This window comes from Rhinatrema bivittatum, chromosome 2 (genome assembly GCF_901001135.1).
Source record: "Rhinatrema bivittatum chromosome 2, aRhiBiv1.1, whole genome shotgun sequence".
Lineage (NCBI taxonomy): Eukaryota > Metazoa > Chordata > Amphibia > Gymnophiona > Rhinatrematidae > Rhinatrema > Rhinatrema bivittatum.
The window spans coordinates 81,172,395-81,195,267 of NC_042616.1; the positions used below are offsets into that span (position 1 = coordinate 81,172,395).

Here is a 22,873-nt window from a genome sequence, read left to right on the forward strand (position 1 = left end):
TTATAGAGATTAGTAATGAGCAGAGAAAGCAAAAAACCTACAAATTGTTTTCCAGATTTGAAGTTAGTTTGCTATAACGGGATTATTCCGAATAATCTTCTGGCCATAGACGAAAGGGATGTTAAGGTCAGTAACAGGGAACGTTTGATGTCTTCAGTCTCTGCTCTCCCAGTCTGTCTCCAGGAGCATGTACTGGAGACAGACTGGGAGAGCAGTGTTAAGCCAGGCTTGAAAGTCTATCCGACCAATAATAGCAACACAGATCTGGTAGACCCATTCTGCCTTATTACTTTGGCTAACACAAAACAGCCTATTAATGTGAGCTACCTTTCCCTGTCATACAAAATTTCTGATCCTTCCATACTGAGTTGCAAAAGTAGTCTGTGGCATATCATAAGGCATATGTTGGAATAGACATAGAAGCTTAGATAATATGCACATTTTAACCAAGATAATGTGGCCAGCCCAGGAAATTAAAAATGTTGCGCTGGAGGTGGACCCTTGGTCCAAGGTGGGGTTGACGCTTCCCGAAGGGCAAGCTCCATGGGTCCCCACCGTCGGGAGGCGAAGCTGACTAGGAGACAGAGGCCAACTGGAGCTTCGCCAATACCAGTCTTCATTCCCCGCAGGTTGAGCCCTTGGGTGCCGGGGCTCAACCAGCAGGGAATCGAGTGCTTAGCCAGACCTTTTGGCCAGATTGGAACTCTGGAGCCAGTCAACGGTGGATATCAGCAGATTTCTTAGCACGTGCTGCAGCCTGGCAAAGGCATTAATTCGTCTGGGTCCAAAGGGTTGGAAAGCATTTGCTGTAGCCTGAGATGCTGGCGAGGGAACCGACAGCAGAATTAGCAGAGGTAGCCGAGGTTGTCTGCCGTACACAATGGAGAAAGGAAAAACCCCAGTGGCTGTTGCAATGTGGGAATTGTGTGAAAATTAAGCCCAAGGTAACAATTCCGCCCAGTTGTCCTCCTGGTCATTCATGTAGGCGTGTAGGAAGTTCTTAAGTGAGCGGTTTGTGCGCTTGGCCTGGCCATTGGCTTGAGGGTGGTAAGCTGTAGTCAAATTAATGGTAATTCCAAACTTCTTACATAGAGAGCGCCAGTAGCGGGTGATGAACTGGGGACCCCTGTCCAAAACAATATCCGTGGGCAGACCATGAAGGCGAAAGACATGCTGAAAGAAGAGATGTGCTAGCTCCGGGGCCGATGGTAGTGCAGGCAGAGGGACAAAATGAGTCATCTTGGAGAAATGGTCTACGATGACCCAGATGACCATATTCCCCTTGGATGGTGGGAGGTCCACCACAAAGTCTGTGAATAAGTGAGTCCATGGCTCTTCTGGAGTAGACAATGGCTGGAGGAGGCCCCAAGGTCGACCTACCAGTGCCTTCTGCTGGGCACAGGTTGGACAATAGTCCACATAGGCACAAGTATGAGATACCATGATGGGCCACCAATAGTAGCATTGGAGTAGGCCTAGTAAACAGATTGCCGGCTAGCTTGGAGTCATGCGCCCAATGCTAGACCCTTTCACAGAGCCGGCGAGGCACGGCGATCTTCCCAGCTGGAACAGTAATAGTTGCTGACAAGCAGATACAGGCAGGGTCTATAAAGTGACTCGGCTCATCTTGAACATCTTCAGGGTCGAAGGAACGAGAGAGAGCATCCGCTCGGAGGTTCTTCTCCGCCAGATGGTAATGGAGCTCGAAGTTGAAGCGAGAGAAAAATAATGCCCAGCGGGTCTGGCGAGCATTGAGACGCTGGGCATGTCTGAGGTCCTCGAGGTTCTTATGGTCTGTAAAGATGGCGAACTTAAACTGAGTGCCTTCCAACCAGGGGCGCCACTCTTCAAGGGCGAGCTTGATCACTAATAACTCCCTGTCCCCTATGCTATAATTTTGTTTGGCATGAGAGAACTTATGGGAGTAGAACGAGCATGGATGGAGAACTCCTCGGGTCGAGTATGGGCTCAGAACTGCCCCAGCCCCTTTAGCCGAGGCGTCCAACTCTGCAATGAAGGGGCGGTTCGGATCTGGATGGCGCAAACAAGGACCAGAGAGGAAGGCGTCCTTGAGGTTTTGGAAGGCAGCTAAAGCTTCTGAGGACCAGTTCTTTGTGTCGCTGCCTTTCCGAGTCATAGCCGTAAGGGGCGCTGTCAACAGGGAGTTGTTCACTATGAAGTGATGATAATAATTGGTAAATCCAAGGAATCTTTGGAGCACCCGAAGACCCACTGGTTGGGGCCAGTCGCAAATACCCTTCAATTTACTAGGGTCCATGGTAAAACCTCGCTGGGAAATAATGTAGCCTAGGAAAGGCAAGCTGGATCTCTCAAAAAGACATTTGTCCAACTTAGTGAATAAATGATTTTCCCGTACGCGCTGGAGTATGGTGCGGACATCGGCTCGATGGGTGGTCAGGTCTTTTGGGAAGATGAGGATATCATCTAGGTATGCTACGACCTTGGTATTCAAGAGGTCCTGAAGAATTTAGTTAATCATTCGTTGAAATACCACAGGAGCATTACAAAGTCCTAAAGGCATGACAAGGTATTCATAATGCCCGTCTCTAGTGTTAAATGCCGTTTTCCAAACATCCTCTGGGCATATGCGAACCAGATTATAGGCACCACGCAGATCCAGTTTAGTGAAAGTGGTAGCACCCTGGAGGCGGTCGAACAGTTTCGAGATTAACAGCAACGGGTGTCTGTCCTAGCGGGTTATAGCATTAAGGCCGCGGTAATCTATACATGGTCTCAAAGACCCATCCTTCATGACGAAGAAAAAGCCTGCGCCAGCCGGCAAGGTGGATGGGCGGATGAAACCCTTAGCCAGGTTCTCTTGGATGTATTCGGTCATAGCTTTGGTTTCTGGTACGGATAGCGGGTAGGTCCTACCTCTAGGAGGCATGGTACCAGGCAACAGCTCAATAGGGCAGTCAAACTTACGCAGAGGCGGGAGGATATCCGCCTTCTGCTTTGAAAAGACATCCTCAAAGTCCGCATATGGAGGTGGAAGACCAGAAGCAGTCACCGCAAGGGGAATCACAGGAGAAGTGCCACCTTTTTGAGACACTGTTTCGCGACAAGCTGGGCTCCACTTGATGAACTGTAAGGTTCCCTAATCAAACTGGGGAGAGTGGCGCTGGAGTCATGGTAATCCCAAAACCACTGGATGGATGGACTTCTCCAGCATAAAGTGTTCAACCTCCTCTTCATGTAGGGCTCCAGTGAGAAGACGGACAGGTGCCGTCACTTGGGAAATCCTTCCGGGTAGCGGTTTGCCATGGATAGCGGCAATGCGTAACGGTGTCTCGATGGTTCGAGTGGACATGCCTAGGAGGTGTTCCAGGTCCTTTAGAACAAAGCTCTCACCTGCTCCCAAATCTATTAGAGCCAAGGTTGGGAAAGAGCGAGAATCCCAAGTCAGGGTGACTGGCAGAGATAATTGAGGGACCAGAATAGTAGCGCCCAAGTTCAGGACCCCCACTGAATTGAGGCCCAGGAGTTTTCAGGATGGACAGGACAAGACAGGAGGCAGTGGCTGGAAGCCCCGCAGTACAGGCACAGACCCGAATGCATCGTGCCCTCGACCCAGCTGCATGGGTTCTTCCATCTTGGTAGAAAGCGGGACTCCGCTGGTCATGGATCCTGCTGCAGGTGGAGAATGGGAAAGCTCCGCAGCAAGATGTCGGGGTTTCCGAACTTCACGTTGACGCTCCTGGAGGCAGTGGTCAATACGGCCTGCCAGAGTGATAAGATCCTCTAAAGAGGAAGGTAACTCGCGGGCTGCGTGTTCATCTTTTAGTTGGGATGAGAGATCATCCAAATAAATGGCTCGAAGGCAATCATCTTGCCAAGCCAATTCTGTAGCAAGAGTCCGAAATTCGATAGTGTAATCATTAAGAGTCCGTTGACCTTGCCACAGACGTTGAAGACTGGTACTAGCCACAGCCTGCCTCCCTGGGTCATCAAATTTCCGACGGAAGACAGTCACAAAACGTGATAGCTCTTGAAGAAGAGTGTCTGAACGTTCCCACAAGGGAGAAGCCCATGCCAGTGCCTTGGCTTCCAAACGAGAGAGAATGAAGGTAACCTTCGTGAGTTCATCCTGGAAGATGGAAGGCTGTAGAGCAAATTGCATATAGCACTGATTAATAAACCCTCTGCAGAGTTGAGAGTCCCCGATAAAGCAGGGTTGAGCAGGTAGGGCCAGCAGAGCCCTAGAGGACGAGGATGCAGATAATGGGCTGACTGGTGCAGATGACAGGGCTGAATTCCAGCAGGGGTATCTAGTCGATCATGGAGACGCTCGACGGAGGAGGCCAGTGCCTCTAGGAACTGCTGCTGTTCCTGGATCTTCAGAGCCAGGCCCAGAATGGCCTGGAGGGCAGAAGGCTCTACCGAGTCCATGGCCTTGGCAATCTGTTCTGCTGGTGGTGGACCCTTGGCCCAAGGTGGGGTTCACGCTACCCGTAGGGCAAGCCCCACGGGTCCCCACCATTGGAAGGCAGAGCTGACTAGGAGATGGAGGCCAACTGGAGCTTCGACAATACCAGACCTCTTTCCCCGTAGGTTGAGCCCTTGGGTGCCGGGGCCAGCTGGTCTTAGGCGGGCCTCCATGTGAAGACTCCCAGTAGATGAGGTGCAAGGGTTGCCAGGAATCAGCAGAGTTATCACGGAGCCGACATAGGTCCAGACGAGGCATGGATCCAGAGACCCAGGCACCAATAAGAACAGGGCAAAGACAGGGGGCGCCCAGGTAGAAGAGGCCAAAGCCTAAAGGCCAGGTAGAGTTCAAGGCGTAGTCAAGGCAAGCTGGTGTCAGGGCAGGCGGCTGAGCAAGACAAGGTACTAAGTCAGAACAGAGCAAGGGTCGAAGCCAAGGAATCAGTCCAAAGCGTATTCCAACGTAGCAAGGATCAAAGCCGGAGAATCAGTCCTGTGCGAAGTCTGACGTAGCAGGGTTCAAAGCCAGAGAATCAATCCTGAGCCTGGTCCAACGTAGCAGGGGTCAAAGCCAGAGAATCAGTCCTGAGCGTGGTCCAACGTAGCAGGGGTCAAAGCCAGAGAATCAGTCCTGAGCGTGGTCAAATGTAGCAAGGGTCAAAGCCAGAGAATCTCTCCAACGAGATAAGCAGGGACCAGTGTATGGGTCAGGAACAGGAACCAAGAACGAAGTCAGGATCAGGAACCAGGAACGATGGGCAACCAGCACACGAACAAACGTGGAGACCTGTTGCCATGGCAAGGAACTAGTGGTGGGGCTCTGCCTTAAATAGCAGGGCCCAATGATGTCATCATCCGGGGCCGCAGGCTAGTTTCCCACTACGGCCCCTTTAAAGGTACGGGAGGTGCACGTGTGCACGCCTAAGCCAGGGCCCGCAGGAGGCCGGACAACGTCTCCCCACGGCCCACATGGAGAGACCCGCCGGGAACCGAGGAGGTCCGCGGAGGAGGCAGGAACAGCCGAGGAGGCAGTAGGTGCTCGGGGGCGTAGGCAGCTGCCCGCAGCTGCAAGCGAAGATGGTACAGGTCCGGGAGCAGAGCTGCAAGGTTGAGTAGGCCTGGCGCGGGCCTACCATGGGCGGGACACACAACAAAAAATTAATGCCAATCTTTTAAATCATGGTGAATACTTGCTCTCAAGGAGTATAATTGAGTTTAAACAAGTCCCATCTGCAGAAACTCAGAGTCCCAAATAATTGAAACCTAGAAGCTACCTGAAACCAACTCATACTACATGGAATACTTGTAGCTGAGTTAAAAGGTAATACTTCCGACTTGGTATAATTAATATGGAACCCAGACCATGATCCAAAGTCTGTCAGCAACTGCTTTGGTTGGGGGTGCTGATTTGTCCAGGTGTGTCATATATATTAAAACATTGTCGGCAAAAATCTTATGCTCAGTCCCCTCAGACTAAACATCTCTAATCTCCATCTGCCCTTGAACAGCCTGAGTCAGTGGCTCAATAGCAAGAACAAAGAGAACAGAGGAAAGAGAGCACCCTTAGATACTGAGAAACCTTCCATGAGATGCCCATTCACTTTAATATATTCTTTAGGGGATGTATACATTGCCTTGACCCACCAATTAAATTCTTCTGGAAATCCAAACTCCATAAATACTCAGAATAGATAAACTTCCTGTCGAAGTTTTGTTAGTATCCAAAGCTAGTACTGTTTCCGATTAATTTCTTTATCTTTACCACATGAATAATGTTGAACAACTAACTACCTAGTGTTATGAATCAACCACCTCCCCTTCATAAAGCCAGATTGATGAGCATGTATAAATTGAGGTATAATATTTTGAAGGTGCAATTGCAAGACTTTATCCAAGATCTTAAATGTCCAGATTAATTAAGATTATGGACCTATATGATATAATCTCTGATTCAACCCCTTTTTTCGGATATATGAGAGTGGTGTAGGCTGAAATAAGATCCGCTATAATAAAGGGATCTGTCTGCAAATGGTTAATAATTCCTTAAAATAAGAACAAACGTATCCGTATGTTTCTTAAATAGGTCATAAAACAAGAAACCAAAAGAGCCCAAAATACAGTCAAACCAGGATCACAAATAAGCACACACCCCCCCCCCCCCCCACACACACACACACTGCTTCTCTTCTCCCCTCTTCACCCCCCTGTTGTAGGAACACCTGCAGTCCAGATAACAGCATGCCATGTAAAGATAAGTTTGATTAGTAAGATAAAAAAGGGAAAAGCATGGCAGCCAGGAATCAATATACAGGAGCAGTCATCAGCAGCACTGCTGCAATCACTGGCCTGTTCACCAAGGAACTTTTATCCCTGCCATTTCAGTGCAGCAATATAATTCTGTACCTCACAGCAGTAAAGAGGCATGTCTCTCCATCCTGATTAAATCTGAGCTTGGATGGGTATAATAGAGAATAGATTACATTCAAAAGAGACAAATCCTTTTTGACATTTCAAAATGCCTGCCATTGTCTTTGCACGTCAGCTGAGAAATCCTGAAATGTGAAGATCTTCAAGTTCTGATAGAGATTCTGCCCACCTTGACATACTGCTGCCATCAGCTTATTTCTATCAGCAAAGTTGTGGAGACAGATTATAATTGCTCTGGGCTGGACCTGTGCGTCCTGTCAGGTCCCAAGTGACATGTGGGCTCTATCAACTTTAAGGCCTGCAGGTCCAATCTCCATACTAAGAACCTTTGGCAGCCAAATGGCGAAGAATTTCACTGGGTCTGTCCCTTCAATTTTCTCTGGAAGCCCCAGCACTTGGATATTGTTTCTCTTACTTCTGTTCTTCAGATTGTCTGTTTTGTCCACAAGCTGTTTCTGTTTTCTTTCCAAGATATCAATTTTGCAGTAGGCCTCTGTCAGAGACTGTTCCAATTCCTCCATTAGCTCCTCCACCCATCCACTCGGTCTGAGGTCTCACTGACAGAGGACCCAAGTTGAGCCACTTTGTCTAGAATGGTAGTGTTGCATCCGTCGGTCTCAGATGGCTTCGACCTCTGTGCCTCACCTTTCTTCCTTCTCTCTCCTCAAGCCTTGAGAAGATGGCTGCTGCTGCGTCTTCATGCCGCTCTCTCCAGTGTCCCTGGATCGGCAACGGCGACGGTGTTCGCCATGATTTTCCTGAGGGCCTCCTAGGGTGTGCGTGCGCATGCCACCCATGTCTATATCCACGCCATGGCGGGAACCTTGGGGGCATCCCCTCCGAGTGACATCAACACATCCTGGTATTTAGCCTGCCCTTTGTTTGCTAACAAACTGAGTTAGCAAGGATTGGATTGGGTTGGATTGCCTCCGGTCTAAGCTGCTCTGCCATTTCCCAGCTGCCGCAGGAAGCTCTCTTTGCCCTTCGGTGTATTTCCTTCACTAACCTGGGAACCTGCTCTTCGGGGGCCCTTCTGCTCTATTTCAGGTGCCTATCTTGGGATATTGGGTACTCGCTCCTTGAGGGCCTGCTTTCCCTAATCTGGTGCCTGCCACTGAACAACTTCTGCCTGCCTGGACCTTCAACCATACAGCTTTCTACTTCAGTGAGTACTAACCCTTTTCAGTCTGTCTCACCTTCAGCTTCAGCACTCTATCTACATCCGGGACCTGTCCCTGCTACCACGCGCTGCCATTCACCTACTCGAGAGTGAGACTGGTCTCCACTGTTGAGGACCCCTGGACTACTCTACTGGGTTACCATCAAGCTGTTTAATAAATATAACTTCTCTGTGTCTGCGTGTATAGAGTCTAGCCTAATACTGCAGTTCCTCATGGGGCTCCTCCCCGTGGGAGTGGCCATCACCGCAGTACCCAAGAATCCACTCCAACACCTCATAACCATAACAGAACAGGTAGCAAGCCCGGGTATCTACTAAGGTATGGATTTTTGTTGGCATTCTGTCAATTACACCTTTAATGGTAAGCACCAGCTCTGGAGAAATACCTGTATCACTATCACTATGTTCTCCTTCCATGTCTCACTGCTCCTAAGCTGTCTTTTTTTTCTGGGAGCCCTTTTTTACCACCTTCCTTAGCAGGAGTTCCCTGCTCAACCCGTATTTCAAGGAGTGAACAGTTGTGGAAAGATTTTCATATTTAAAAGAGGTATAAAACACAACTGCAGAAGCTGAGGGCAAATATTTCTGTTCACCCCATAGCATCTCCAGCACCCACCCATAGGCAGTTTCACCTGATGACCCTATCTGAAGCAACATTTCTTAGCAAAATGACTGTTTCCTTGTCAGCTGAATTTCCTAAATATGATGGTAAACATTGAAAAATTCAAATTGGCTTTGTTTACTGCATTGTTATACAGATTTTGTCTTATGCTGTGTTTAATTATAATCTGATTAAAAGGTAGTCCTTAAACAAAGTCTTATGTCAGGGTGGCCAACTCCAGTCCTGAGGAGCCACAAACAGGCCTGGTTTTCAGAATATCCACAATGAGTATGCATGAGACAGATTTGAATGCACCGCCTCCAATGTATGCAAATATATCTCATGTATACTCATTATGGATATCCTGAGAACCAGGCCTGTTTGTGGCTCTTGAGGACCAGAGTTGGCCAACTCTTTCTTAAGTCATTGCTGCTGGAAAAAAATGAATTGCTGTCTAAAGAAGTGTAGCACTTATGTTCCTTCCTTTGTCACTTTGAATGGTTTATCACTTTAATATTTTTTTTAACGTTTTTCTGTTAATTACTCTGATTTTCTCATTTGACATTTTTACCTATATATTGTTTTACCAGGTATTGGACAACTGATAGGTCTGGAGCTTATAGCTGTTAGTGGTGGGGAAAGCAGACCTGTACTTGGCGAACTTACAGATTTAACAGCTGAGTACCTCGTGCATTTTGATTCTTCAAATCCATATACCACATCAGAAAAAAAGCTGCTTATAAGGAATACCACGTATGTAAATATTGACTTAACATCCCTATCTAGTGAACATGTTGAATATAGATTTTACATATGACAAAAACTGTCCATTTTTGGTTTTCAATTTTGCCATTGACAAGCAAGATGAATCAGCCACACACACTTGGATGATAGATTCACAATTTTAAGTTTTGAGGCAAAAGATGTTTCAGTAGAGCCAAATATGACGTTTCTACTGCTATATCGGTCATATATAATCATGGGTCCCACAAAAGCTGTTTTTTCACTATTTTTTTTCTATTTTTTGTTCCACATAAAAAATGGAAAGTTCCTACCCGTATACTTGAGTTCTGTGTAGTACTTGATTATAATTCAATCTTTGAGCCCAACATGGAACCATGTTTTGAGGACACTGCTTCAGGGGCTGAAAAGCATTAGGAAATGCCAACTAGTACTCTCTAGAATGCTTCTCAACTGGTGTGTCACAACACACCAGCATGTCGCCAAACACCGGCAGATGTGTTGCATCTCCCGGTGTCCCACTGCCCCGTTGTACTTTCCTTCTCCCTTTTTCCAGCCCCCGCTAGCCAATTGGAAGCCTCCTCCCTTCTACGTGCCAGTGGGAGTAGGAAGAAGCGAGGAAGCCTTTGATTGGCCTGTGAGGCAGGCATCGCATAGCCCAGGGGTGGGGTGGGAGGAATAGCAGTGTCGAACCCTGATGAAGCAAGGCTGCCATGGGAGCCCATCCCTGTGGCGGTGATGAAGAGGAAACTCAACCCCAACCGAGGCCACCACGGGAGCCCATCCCTGTGGCGGCGAAAAAAGAAGGCCCGCCGGACTAAAGCCGTGGCGGAACTGGAGCCCATCCTTGCAGTGAAGGAAGAAGACGTTTTTGGTGAGAGTTTGTGTGTGAGTGTGAATGAATTCCTGGGTGAGAGCTTGTGTGTCTGAGTGTGAATGGGTGAGAGCTTGTGTCTGAATGGGTGAATGGGTGCCTGGGTGAGAGCTTGTTTGTCTGTGTGTGTGAATGGGTGAGGGCTTGTGTCTGAGGGTGTGAATGGGTGCCTGGGTGAGAGCTTGTGTGTTTGTGGGTGTGAATGGGTGCCTAAGTGAGAGCTTGTGTCTGTGGGTGTGAATGGATGCATGGGTGAGAGCTTGTGTTTTTAGGTGTGAATGGGTGAGAGCTTGTGTGTGTGTGGGTGCCTGGGTGAGAGCTTGTGTGTGTGGATGTGAATGAGTGCCAGGGTGAGAGCTTATATATGTGGGTGTGAATAGGTGCTTGGGCGAGAGCTTGTTTGTGTGGGTGTGAATGGAAGCCTGGGTGAGAGCTTGTGGGTGTGAATCGGTGCCTGGGTGAGAGCTGGTGTGAATGGGTGCGAGTGCATTTGTGTGTGATTTAGAGCTTGTATATAAGAGAACATGAGTGTGATTGAGAGAGAGACTGGTCAGGGAGGTGATGTGTTTCTGTGTGAGAGAGAGAGACTGGTCAGGAAGAAAACTGGTGTGAAAGAGACCGAGACTGGTCGTGGGGTCTAATTGGGTGTGTGTGTATGTGTGTGAGTGACTGGTTGTAGGTGCTAAGGAAGAGGACTGTGAGGACAGAGCTTCAGCAGCCCTTGCTGCTTCTCGTGAGTGCTATTGGCCTGGAAGGGAAAGGAGTAGGAGAGTTGCTGGAGAGGTTAAGTAAAGGTGGCTTTTTAAATTTATTTTTCTTGATTGACTGCCATTTTAATTATTGGGTATTATGCGGTCTGCTGTTTTGAAATATTTTATTGATATTTGGATGTTTTAATAATTTTTATGAGTTTTTAATTGTTGGATATTATTCTGTTCAGCAGCTGTTTTGTAACATTTTTAGTATAGCTTTACAATTATTTCTGTGTGGGGCTCTATAGCAGCTTGGCTTATTCTGTTTTCCCAATAGGAAATGTATTAGTGTTTAGGGCCTGGTTTAATAATTGTATTTCTTAGATAGGGCTGTTACTGTTTGAGTGTGTTCCATAATACAGGTATAACTTTGTACAGGTTAGTTTGTGTGGATTATTGCAGATCCTGAGAGTCTGTTAGGTGCTATATTTCTCTTTTCATTTCTCCAGGTTCGCACTGCATATAGCGCCTGGTAGTAAAAGAAGTTTATTTTGCTTTTACTGAGATGTCATCAGAACCAGAATATCTTTTTTGTATGGCGAGTTGTACAGGGTAATGCCCTAGATCTGCTCTGCACTCATTGCTGGGGGTTGAAAGGATTCCTGTGGATGCAGAGTGCATGTTTACATTTAGCCCCGCGATGGTCACATGTTCAGTGTGTCACGCATGTGAGAACCATCTGTCAGGTGTGTCCCGGCCAAAAAAAGGTTGCGAACCACTGCTCTAGAAAATAGTAAAAACAAACAAGTATGTAACAGGTTGGTGATATAAAACCTCCAGCAATTAAACATATGTGGTCACAATTCAATGGGCTACACTCACTGTCTATGAGTCCCCATGAACAAAAAGATAAAGACCCAACACTGGCACAGCAGGTTCTTCATCAAGTAGCCATTTTAAATTATCGGTACTGACTGCATTCCCACTCTTATACAGACGATTCATATATAAACATTGCCATGTTGACAATAACATGATGTCATATACACTAGATTAGTCAACAAACACAGCCCACTTGATTTGTTTTGTTAAGCCCAAATGGGCAACAGATTGCATGCGAAAGATCCAGACTTGTTCTCTCCATGCCAAGTTACGCACCCTATCCCCTCTCCAATGTGCAAGCACAGTTTCCAACAGCCATTGTATGTCCAAGGCAGTGTGTTGAGATTCCACAAAATGGGACACAAGAGGCGCCTCAATTTTTTTGTATTCAAACAACTTTTGTGATCAATTAAACACTTTCTTTGCATCCGTTTGGTCATTCCAATATAATTTAGTCTACAAGGGTAACAATGATGTTTTCCCAGTGATAGCAGGCTGAATTAGCCATGCTGTCTGGGAGCGCTGCGACTGGATCAGTAGGCGGAGTTTTCTCAAAGAGTACAGAGTTTTGAACTCTGTATGGCTGAGCTGTGAGGTTCCCGCGCGATTGCTGATTTACCTCAGTCTCTTTTTTTCCGCGAGCAGGACTGCACACGGGGTTTTTCTCTCAACTTGTCTCTTTAGATTTTTTCTCAATGTTTTCAATTTTTCTCCCGTTTTTTGGCAGTGTGGGAAAGTTATGTCCATAACAGCGCACATAATTATTGTTATATTTGTTTGGGCCCGGAGCATGACCCAGCCTCAGTTCGAGACTGTGGTCGGATGTTGCCCCGGGCCAGAAGACAGCGCGCCGAAAAAATCGCACAGCTCCGATCTCCTCACTCTTCACCGGGCCCAGCGAATAAAGTTAGGAAGACTCCAGCCAGAAGATCGGCGTCACTGGAAGGTGCTTCAGCCAGGTCAGTACCACCACCAGGGCTGCGAAAGGATGTCGAGGCCTCGATTCCTTCAATGAAGAAGTCCAGTCATGCACCATTCGGGTCACAGGGCTCTGTAACCACTCGTTCCTGCTCCTCGACGCTGAAACATTCGGAGCATGGGAAAACAAGGTGGCCGAAGCATACGGTGCATTGGCGCATGACGCATCGACGCACGGCACATTGACGCCGAGACCGACTCACGGCGCATCAAAACACGACACATCGGCGCACGGTGCTTTGGAGCATGACGCATTGACATGGGGTGCGTCTGACAGTGCATCAGGAAGAGCTGTATCACTATCTGGAGCATCTCATCATGATGTTCGCAAACGAAAGCATTCCAGACATCAAAAACATGGTGACGCAAAACACTATGCTCCACCTACAGCTCCATCATCTGCCTCTGCACAGGCTTCACTACAAGGCCAACACCATGCCAAACCGAAGGCAAAAAAAACATCTCCAGCCATCTGAATCTCCACAAATAGATTCTGACATAGATTGAGATGCCAACAGTTCTCCTTCTGATTGGTCTTTTCTTAGTAGATTTCATTCACTCCATCTCCCAGAACCACGCCGACCTTCTGATGACGTGCTTCTGGGAGCACTGCCTCCACCTCCAACTCTACTTCCAGCACCTTCACAACATAGCCTCGCATCAAAGGCGATGTCACAGATTTCTTTGGCTTTGAATACTTTCTTCCAAGATCTGGAGGCCGCGCATTCTCAGATTCCAGGTCCATCTTCACCGCCCTCTCCTTGAGGGACACCAATTCTTCCACCTCCAACTCAACCGGAAGAACTAATCCCAATTCCAGATCAACCGGATTCTCCACACTCACAATGATCTACGTCATCACCATCCTCAGCTACAGGATTTCCATCAGATCCTACCGAGGGCCTTCCGGAACCTTATTCCCCTCCAGAAGATTTATCCTACACAAAATTCATTAAAAAAGTAGGATCTCTCTAAAATATTGAAACAGGAAAGGTTCCCGACCCTTGTGCTGAGGTTCTAGGAATTCTAAACATTTTTGAAATGCCGCCAGAGCCCACAGCTCTACCACCACATGCTGTACTAGATGCGGTTCTGCATAAGATGTGGGAGAAACCCTTTACCACCACAGCTGCGTCAAGGAAAATTAACTTAAAATACCGTATGCGAAATTCCATGATCTATGAGTCCACACAATTACCCCACAACTCCGTAGTAGTGGAATCTGCACTACTACGAGCCAAGAGATCAAAACTTCATGCAAATTCAACACCGGGCAAAGACCATAAATCAATGGATGATTTTGGCCGTAAGGTGTACCACTCGTCCATGCTAGCCACAAAAATCCAACACCATCAATTTTACGTAATCTAGTATCTATTTGAATGTCTCCAGAGATTACGTCCCATATGTCTGGCTTCGGGTAACTCCTTACCACAGCCATTTACAGACATGGAGGAAGGTCTCCAACATTTATTTCGTTCCATTTATGAATCATTTGAATCGTCGACTAGATCCTCAGCTATGGCAATAGCAGCACGGCACATGGCATGGTTAAGAGCTAGTTCAATATGTGACGATGTCCATGACAAGTTGGTTGATATACCTTGTCTTGGAAACAATCGTTTTGGTAACAAATTTGGGGAAACTGTTACCCTTTTGAAAGACCAGAATACTGCAGTTCAATCTTTGACATCACCAACAGACCCTCCTGCCTCTTCTAGAAGATTCTACCCTTCATTCAGAAGACGGCCTTATGCAAGGGCACCTTTCAAACCTTACAACACTTATAGAATGCAGTATTATCCCCATCAGCGTTGCCAACCACAGGCTCATCCCTCCCGTGGATTTCCACACTAACCATGTGCTCAAAAGCAAACTCCAGAAGCTCCTCCAAAACAAACTCCATCTTTTTGAGCTACCCTGAGCCACCTCCACTGCAATACATAGGGGGCCGCCTTCAACACTTTTATGCCAGTTGGGAAGCAATTACTTCAGATCACTGGGTACTAAACATTATAAAAGAAGGTTACAAATTGAATTTTATGACTCTTCCAACCCTCCCTCAAGTTTCCCCTTTAAGGAATACATCAAAACACTCCCGGGATCTGCAAGAACAGTTATTCAGTTGCAAAACTCAATTCAAATAATCCCAATCTCATCAAAAAATCGAGATTTTTACTCCCCATGTTTTCTCATTCCAAAAAAGTCCGGAGGTCTTCGACCAATCTTAGATTTGCGAAACCTCAACAAACACATTCAGAAAGAAAAATTCAAAATGACCTCTCTCAAGAGTATTCTTCCCCTTCTACAGCCCAACAACTGGCTATGCTCCATAGACCTAAAGGAAGCATATTCCCATATACCCATGCACCCTTCCTCCTGGCATTACCTCTGCTTCCAAATTCAGAATAACCACTATCAATTCAAGTTCTACCTTTCGGCCTTTCCTCAGCCCCGAGGGTATTCACGAAATGCTTAGAGGTGGTGGTGGCTCATCTCTGACAGCTCTCAATACAGATTTTTCCCTATCTCGACGTCTGGCTGTTGGTAGCCTTGGATCCGACTACTTTGAAGACTCACGCGTTCCAAACAATCAATTGTCTTCAGACATTGGTATTCATAATCAATTACGAAAAATCCCACCTGCGACCAACACAGGTTCTACAGTTCATTGGGGTGCTCATCAAAACAGCGCAACAGAGAGCTTACCTACCACAAGACAGGATTCAAACGCTGTCCTCTCTTGTTCAACGTCTATTCAATCAATCGCATGCATCGGCATGCCAAATTCTTCAACTGCTGGGTCATATGGCAGCAGCCATCCACGTCATCCCATACACAAGACTCCACATGCGTCGCCTACAATGGGGACTCAAGAATCAATGGTCACAGTTCTGGCAACCACTCTCGATTCAATGGTGGATGAACACCAACCACCTGTCCTCAGGAGCACCATTTCAGTTGCCGCCTCACCAAATCACTCTCACGACGGATGCATCCAGAAAGGTCTGGGGAGCCCATTTAAACGAATTAAAAACTCAAGGTCGCTGATCTCTTCAGGAGATCAACTATAAGATCAATCTCCTGGAGCTTCGAGCCATTTGGAAAGCACTTCAAACCTTCTCTACCCAACTTCGAAGAAAACATCTCATGGTACATACAGACAACCAGGTATCCATGTTCTATGTAAACAAGGAAGGAGGGTCAGGTTCCTGGATTCTCTGTCGGGAGGCACTTCACATACTGACTTGGGCAATATTGAACCAAGTCTCGATACAAGCCATTTACCTTCCCGGACTAGACAATGTAACAGCGGACCGCCTCAGCAGAATTTTCCATCCACACGAATGGACATTGAATCGGGATGTGGCATCAAGCATATTCCAACAGTGGGGCTTTCCAACCATAGACCTCTTTGCCACAAAGAGAAATCGGAAAAAACACAGACATTTTGCTCCATCTACCCAAGCAAACTTCGTTACGCTCCAGATGCTTTCTTCATTCCATGGACAGAGAGTTTACTCTACGCTTACCCTCCCATTCCACTAATATCCAAAACAATACAAAAATGCATCAGAGATGCAGCAGACATGATTCTCATAGCCCCGTCCTGGCCAAGGCAGCCATGCGACTATCCATTCGCTCACCAATTCTACTGGAAAACCATCCCCAACTCTTACTAGAGTATTTCTTCACGGAAAGGGTGGTGGATGCCTGGAATGCCCTTCCGGAGGAAGTGGTGAAGTCTAAAACTGTGAAGGACTTCAAAGGGGTGTGGGATAAACACTGTGGATCCATCAAGTCTAGTGGGCGTAGATAAAGAGGAGGCAGCAAAACACTGCACGGAGCGGCAGTAGCCACAGAGGCATTCACGGAGCGGGATGTTCACTGGGATGCGGATACGGCGCTGCTCTCTGCATTGGTGGAGGGGTGGAAGGGAGTTGGGGCCAGAGGGTGCTGGAAGCCAATAGTGACGGGTGGGAGGGAGAAAAAGGGTGGGGGGGGGAATGGGTAAACTGCGTGGCTAGCTGGGCAGACTGGATGGGCCGTTTGGTCTTCTTCTGCCGTCATTTCTATGTTTCTATGTTAAGATCATCAGTTAGTTCCTGCTAAAAATTACTATTGTGAAGCTGACAGTTGTTGAATGAGTGGACCCTTGGACTGAGTCAAGGTTGACGTTACCTGCAGAGAGGAGCCCTGCAGGTCCTCAGCAGCGGCGGTCAGTATTGGTTGGTGCAGAGACCCAACAGGACCTTCACCACTACCAGCCCACGTTCCCCGCAAGTTGAGGCCTTGGGTGCCGAGGTAAGCTGGACTTAGGTGTAGGCCTCCGGTGACGAAGGTTCCTACGATGGATGGCCAATGAAAGGAGAATTGAGACGTTACAAGGGTCAGGGCAGGCAGCTAGAAATTGAATTAAGCAGGCGGATCAAGGGCTGAGGCAGGCGGTAATGAAGCGAGTCCAGGAAACGTACCGAGGTAGGGGCAGGTGGCAAACAAGCAAGTCTAGGAAATGTACCGAGGTCGGGGCAGGCGGCAAACAAGCAAGTCCAGGAAATGTACCAAGGTCAGGGCAGGTGGCGATCAAGCAAGTCCAGGAGGAGGTCTGAGGTTAGAGCCAAGAGTCAATCCAAGGGAAGATGAAACAAAGGGTCAGAGTACGAGGTCAGGAGAACATAAGAACATAAGAAAATGCCATACTGGGTCAGACCAAGGGTCCATCAAGCCCAGCATCCTGTTTCCAACAGTGGCCAATCCAGGCCATAAGAACCTGGCAAGTACCCAAAAACTAAGTCTATTCCATGTAACCATTGCTAATGGCAGTGGCTATTCTCTAAGTGATCTTAATAGCAGGTAATGGACTTCTCCTCCAAGAACTTATCCAATCCTTTTTTAAACACAGCTATACTAACTGCACGAACCACATTCTCTGGCAACAAATTCCAGAGTTTAATTGTGCGTTGAGTAAAAAAGAACTTTCTCCGATTAGTTTTAAATGTGCCCCATGCTAACTTCATGGAGTGTCCCCTAGTCCTTCTACAACCCGAAAGAGTAAATAACCGATTCACATCTACCCGTTCTAGACCTCTCATGATTTTAAACACCTCTATCATATCCCCCCTCAGTCGTCTCTTCTCCAAGCTGAAAAGTCCTAACCTCTTTAGTCTTTCCTCATAGGGGAGTTGTTCCATTCCCCTTATCATTTTGGTAGCCCTTCTCTGTACCTTCTCCATCGCAATTATATCTTTTTTGAGATGCGGCGACCAGAATTGTACACAGTATTCAAGGTGCGGTCTCACCATGGAGCGATACAGAGGCATTATGACATTTTCCGTTTTATTCATCATTCCTTTTCTAATAATTCCCAACATTCTGTTTGCTTTTTTGACTGCCGCAGCACACTGAACCGACGATTTCAATGTGTTATCCACTATGACACCTAGATCTCTTTCTTGGGTTGTAGCACCTAATATGGAACCCAACATCGTGTAATTATAGCATGGGTTATTTTTCCCTATATGCATCACCTTGCACTTATCCACATTAAATTTCATCTGCCATTTGGATGCCCAATTTTCCAGTCTCACAAGGTCTTCCTGCAATTTATCACATTCTGCTTGTGATTTAACTACTCTGAACAATTTTGTGTCATCTGCAAATTTGATTATCTCACTCGTCGTATTTCTTTCCAGATCATTTATAAATATATTGAACAGTAAGGGTCCCAATACAGATCCCTGAGGCACTCCACTGTCCACTCCCTTCCACTGAGAAAGCACTGAGGAGCACGGAGTCATGCAACCAGCTACTCACACAGAGTTTGACCTGATGCAGAGGCCAGGAGCAAGAGCAGGGCCTGGCCTTAAGTAGGTTGGGAGTGCTGGCATCATCAGGGAGGACCTGGTCCGGCATGCACAACAATGGTAAAAAATCCATATTTTATTGGACATGGCCCATTACTTCAACAGTACCACCTTTGTGGCTTTCACAATGATGTCTTCCCATGTCTTCAACTGTCTAATGGCTAATATATCTTGGTGTGTGATGTTATAAAAAGCCCAATGGTTTTGACTCGCAACAACATCTGTTCAAATGTCTGAATTACATAATCAACTGGCAGGAGGGAGACCATTTCAATTTATTTGCAACCAATGATGAAGATCCACTAGCTGAAGAAAACTTTTTGAAGTACACTTTCTGCTGTACCCACCTTATAAATTTTAAAAATATCATAGTGGAACTGCAGAGGATGATGTATTTGGGTGGGTTTAAAATTGAGGCCTTTGTTGAGTACTCATTCTTTTTCTATAATAAGACACAGCCTGAAATGTTAATAATAGAGGATGTAAAGTCACAAAAACTGACATTCACCTGATCATGTCTTAGGTTGGCAATTGTGACCGGGTACATGATCTCTCCCACTTGGCTGCTTGGTGTTACGTTTACTGACCGCAGGGCCCCATGGTCGGCTACACTCACCCCCTGACGCCTGCCCACCAAAGCAGGCTTGGACTCCCTGGCCATGGCAGGAAACTACCACTGATGCCACACAGCTCTGCCGCTTCCCAGCTTTCCAGCCGAAGCGGCAGTACTTCCTGTGCCAAGCTGCCTTGCTAACGCCACCATGCCACCTGTAGCCACACCTGAGGCATTGCTGCCTTCCTTCTGGGCTGGGCGCCTCCTAGGTGTGTGCGCCTCTCCTGAAGATTTAAAGGGCCTGCGGTGGGTAACCTCCTGCGGCCCTTGCTGATGACGTGACCAGCCTTTCCCTATTTAAGGCAAGCTCTGACAGTCAGAGCTTGCCTTGGCAACAAGTCCCATTGCTCTCCTTGAGCTGCGCTCCAGATTTCCTGCGTTCCTGCCTTCCTGAGTTTCTGCCTTCCTGAGTCCCTGCGGTCTAACCTTCTGTTGCTCCTGACACTGGACGGACCCTTGACTTCTGACCTTCTGCCTGGACCTGACTTAGAGTATCGCCGTCTGCCTCTTACCTTCTGCCTGATCCCAACTTTGAGTTTCGTTGCCCTCCTCTGACCTTCGGTCTGGATCTGGTGCAGGGTTCTTCTTCATTACGAAAAAGGATGGCATCTTATGCCCCTGTATCGACTACCGAGGGCTCAACGCCATTACTTATAAGGACAAATATCCATTCCGTTAATTAATGAACTGTTCAACCACCTTCAGGGGGCTGCAGTCTTCACTAAGTTAGACCTCCGTGGGGCTTATAACTTGGTCCGTATTTGCCCAGATGACGTATGGAAAACGGCTTTTAACACCAGGGATGGGCATGACGAGTACTTCGTCATGCCCTTTGGCTTATGTAAAGCCCTGGCAGTTTTCCAGGGGATGATGAACGAGATTTTCTGAGAACTCCTGTACTCCAAGGTCATCATGAACCTGGATGACATCCTCATATTCTCGAAGGTCTTGCCAACCCACCGTCAGGATGTCCATCAGGTGCTCCAGCACCTACGAGAGAACCAATTGTATGTTAAATTGGACAAATACTTGTTCGAGCAAGAAAATCTTCCCTTCTTGGGATTTATAGTTTATTTATTTATTTATTTAAAGAATCTTCTATACTGATATTAGTGGAGACATCATATCGGTTTACAGCGAACTTATAGACTGGAAATTATAATAAACAGGGAAAGGGGAGGGGATACATAGAACCAGAGAAAAGCGGAGAGGGAGCAATAACAATCGCAATGGGCAACTTGAGAACAGAAAATAAATAACTGAAGGAGCAATTATAATTATAATTGAAATTAATTAAATTAAAATTGGGGAGAGATCCAAAATGCCGCTTGAGAGAGGACGTGTGCAGAGGAGCTCTTGCGTTGTTGATTTACCTTGCTGGATATGCCGCACACGAAGCGAAAGGGTAAGCTCCGAGTGGATACCCCGACCACCCCGATACAGGCCCTTTCGCAACAGAATATAGAACACTTCTTTGCACCCACGGCAATTTCAACCCCGGAGGGGAGATCCGCGGAGGCGTTAGGCGGGGAGCTAGGCCTAATGCCCATGGATGAGATGACATCATTGAGCCCCTGGGCTCCCAAAACGCCTCCACCCCCGCGAGCAGACCCGCTGCAGGATCCGGGTATGAAAGCTCGACCAGAGTTGCCGAGCGATTTTCTGTCCCTCGGGAGGGAACCGGCAGGGGCAGAACTGCTCGCCAATACTGCGGGGATTAAAAGTTCAGTGCAGCACAAAAACCAGCCTCGGTTGGAAACGAGTGCAGCAGGAGGAGATCCTGAACTTAACCACGCAGCAGCGTTACATCTGGGGGAAGAAGGACTGTTGACTGACCCAGGAAAAGGGAAGGAAAGCCAACAAGAAGGAATGGTAAGAGCTATTTCTTCTGCTATAACTGAGACTAATCCTCAAAATGTGACCTTAGACCTTGTATGGAAAACTCTCACCTCCCTGGTATCAGCTATAGGGAATTTATCAAAGATAATGACGGATACACAACAGCGAGTTTGCCATATTGAACCTTTATTAACTTCTCAGTCAAGTAAAATACAAGCACTGGAAAAACAAGTTAACCAGATACAAACTACACAAAATACTTTGATTCAAGGAGAACTGATAAATTCCAAGAAAATTGCTCTAATTTCCCCATTGGAGCAATTTAAGAAGTATCTTTTGGAGACTTTGCAGCTTTCAAGAGATTTAATACCATCAATAACAAAAATATACTTCATAAAAACTGAGAGGAAGGATACACAAGGCGATCAGTTTCCAAATCCAGGAATTGAAAATCTGACAGAATTTCTTGAACAACCGTCGGAAGAACAGATTGACTATTGTGGGATGTTGTTAATAAGTTTTTCATTGGTATCAGAAAGAGATATGATTTTGAAACTTTTTCTTAGGAATAGAGAAAAAAAGTACCTGGGATTTAAGTTGTGGATGTTTCCGGACTTGACTAGAACGACCCAGCAAAGAAGAAAAATCTTTTTGGCAATGTGTCAGGAGGCCAGGGGTATAGGTGCACAGATTACCATACGTTATCCGTGTAAATGTATTCTTAGACTAAATGATACGAGATACATTTTTCTTGACCCGTCTCAGTTAAGAATATTTCTAGATACGCATTCCTTGACTAAACAAAGCTCTAACTAATTTCCGTTTTTGGGATCTAGAAATATTATATTGCTGTGCCTCTCTTTTTACTTTTCATATGAAAATGAGATTTCCTTAATTACTCCCAATGAATAGGATTCTCTCCTTTATTTCCTTATAAAGGGATGATTTATAGTTGGGAATTTTTTCTATATTTCTTTTGTGTAAACTTAAAAAGATATTCCAGTAGGAATTTGATGTTCTTTTTCTTATAATATATATGTATACCTTTATCCCAATCTCTTGATATGCGTGTATTGCTATCATGTAATGTTTGAAAATTAAAAATTAAAAAAAAAAAAATTAAATTAAAAATTAAATTAAAAAATATAACTATGTACAGTATAGAATAATATCAGATGTAAGTGTAGGGAGCGAGAAGACAGGGGAGCTGTTAACGGTTTTGAGGGAAGGCTTGTTTGAAAAGCCAGGTCTTTAATGGGGATCTAAATTTAGCAGTGCATGACTCTAGCCTAAGGTTGGTCGGTAGTGAGTTCCAATGTGTGGGGCCAGCAATATAGAGGGCCCGATCTCTCGTGGATGTGAGGTGTGCCTTCTTTAAGGATGGCACTTGGAGGGTCACTTTGTTGGAGGTTCTAGTGGGTCGGTTAGAGCAAGAGAGGTGGAAGGGGTCGTCAAGCCAATTGGAATTGTGTGTGTAAATGGCTTTGTGGATAGTGGTGAGGGTTTTATAGAGGATGCGGGATGGGACAGGGAGCCAGTGATGGTCTTTAAGGATGGGGGTGATATGATCGTATTTACATGTATTGGAGATAGTTCTGGTTACTGCATTCTGCAGCATTTGGAGGGGTTTTATGGAGGAGTGGGGTAGGCCAAGGAGGAGGAGGGAGTTACAATAGTCCATTTTAGATGAGAGTGTGGCCTGAATGACAGTACGGAAGTCATTAGCATGAAGTAAA

General features: G+C 46.5%; 1 protein-coding gene across 1 annotated transcript in view; it reads left to right on the top strand.

Annotated features, from left to right (window-relative positions):
- The window catches only part of DLEC1 (DLEC1 cilia and flagella associated protein), a 778,557-nt gene that overhangs the window by 362,246 nt on the left and 393,438 nt on the right, over positions 1 to 22,873 (top strand). Inside the window, exon 16 of the mRNA XM_029587026.1 lies at positions 9,245 to 9,407. Within this exon, the coding sequence (XP_029442886.1) occupies positions 9,245 to 9,407 (163 nt within the window). The remainder of the gene's footprint in view (positions 1 to 9,244; positions 9,408 to 22,873) is intronic.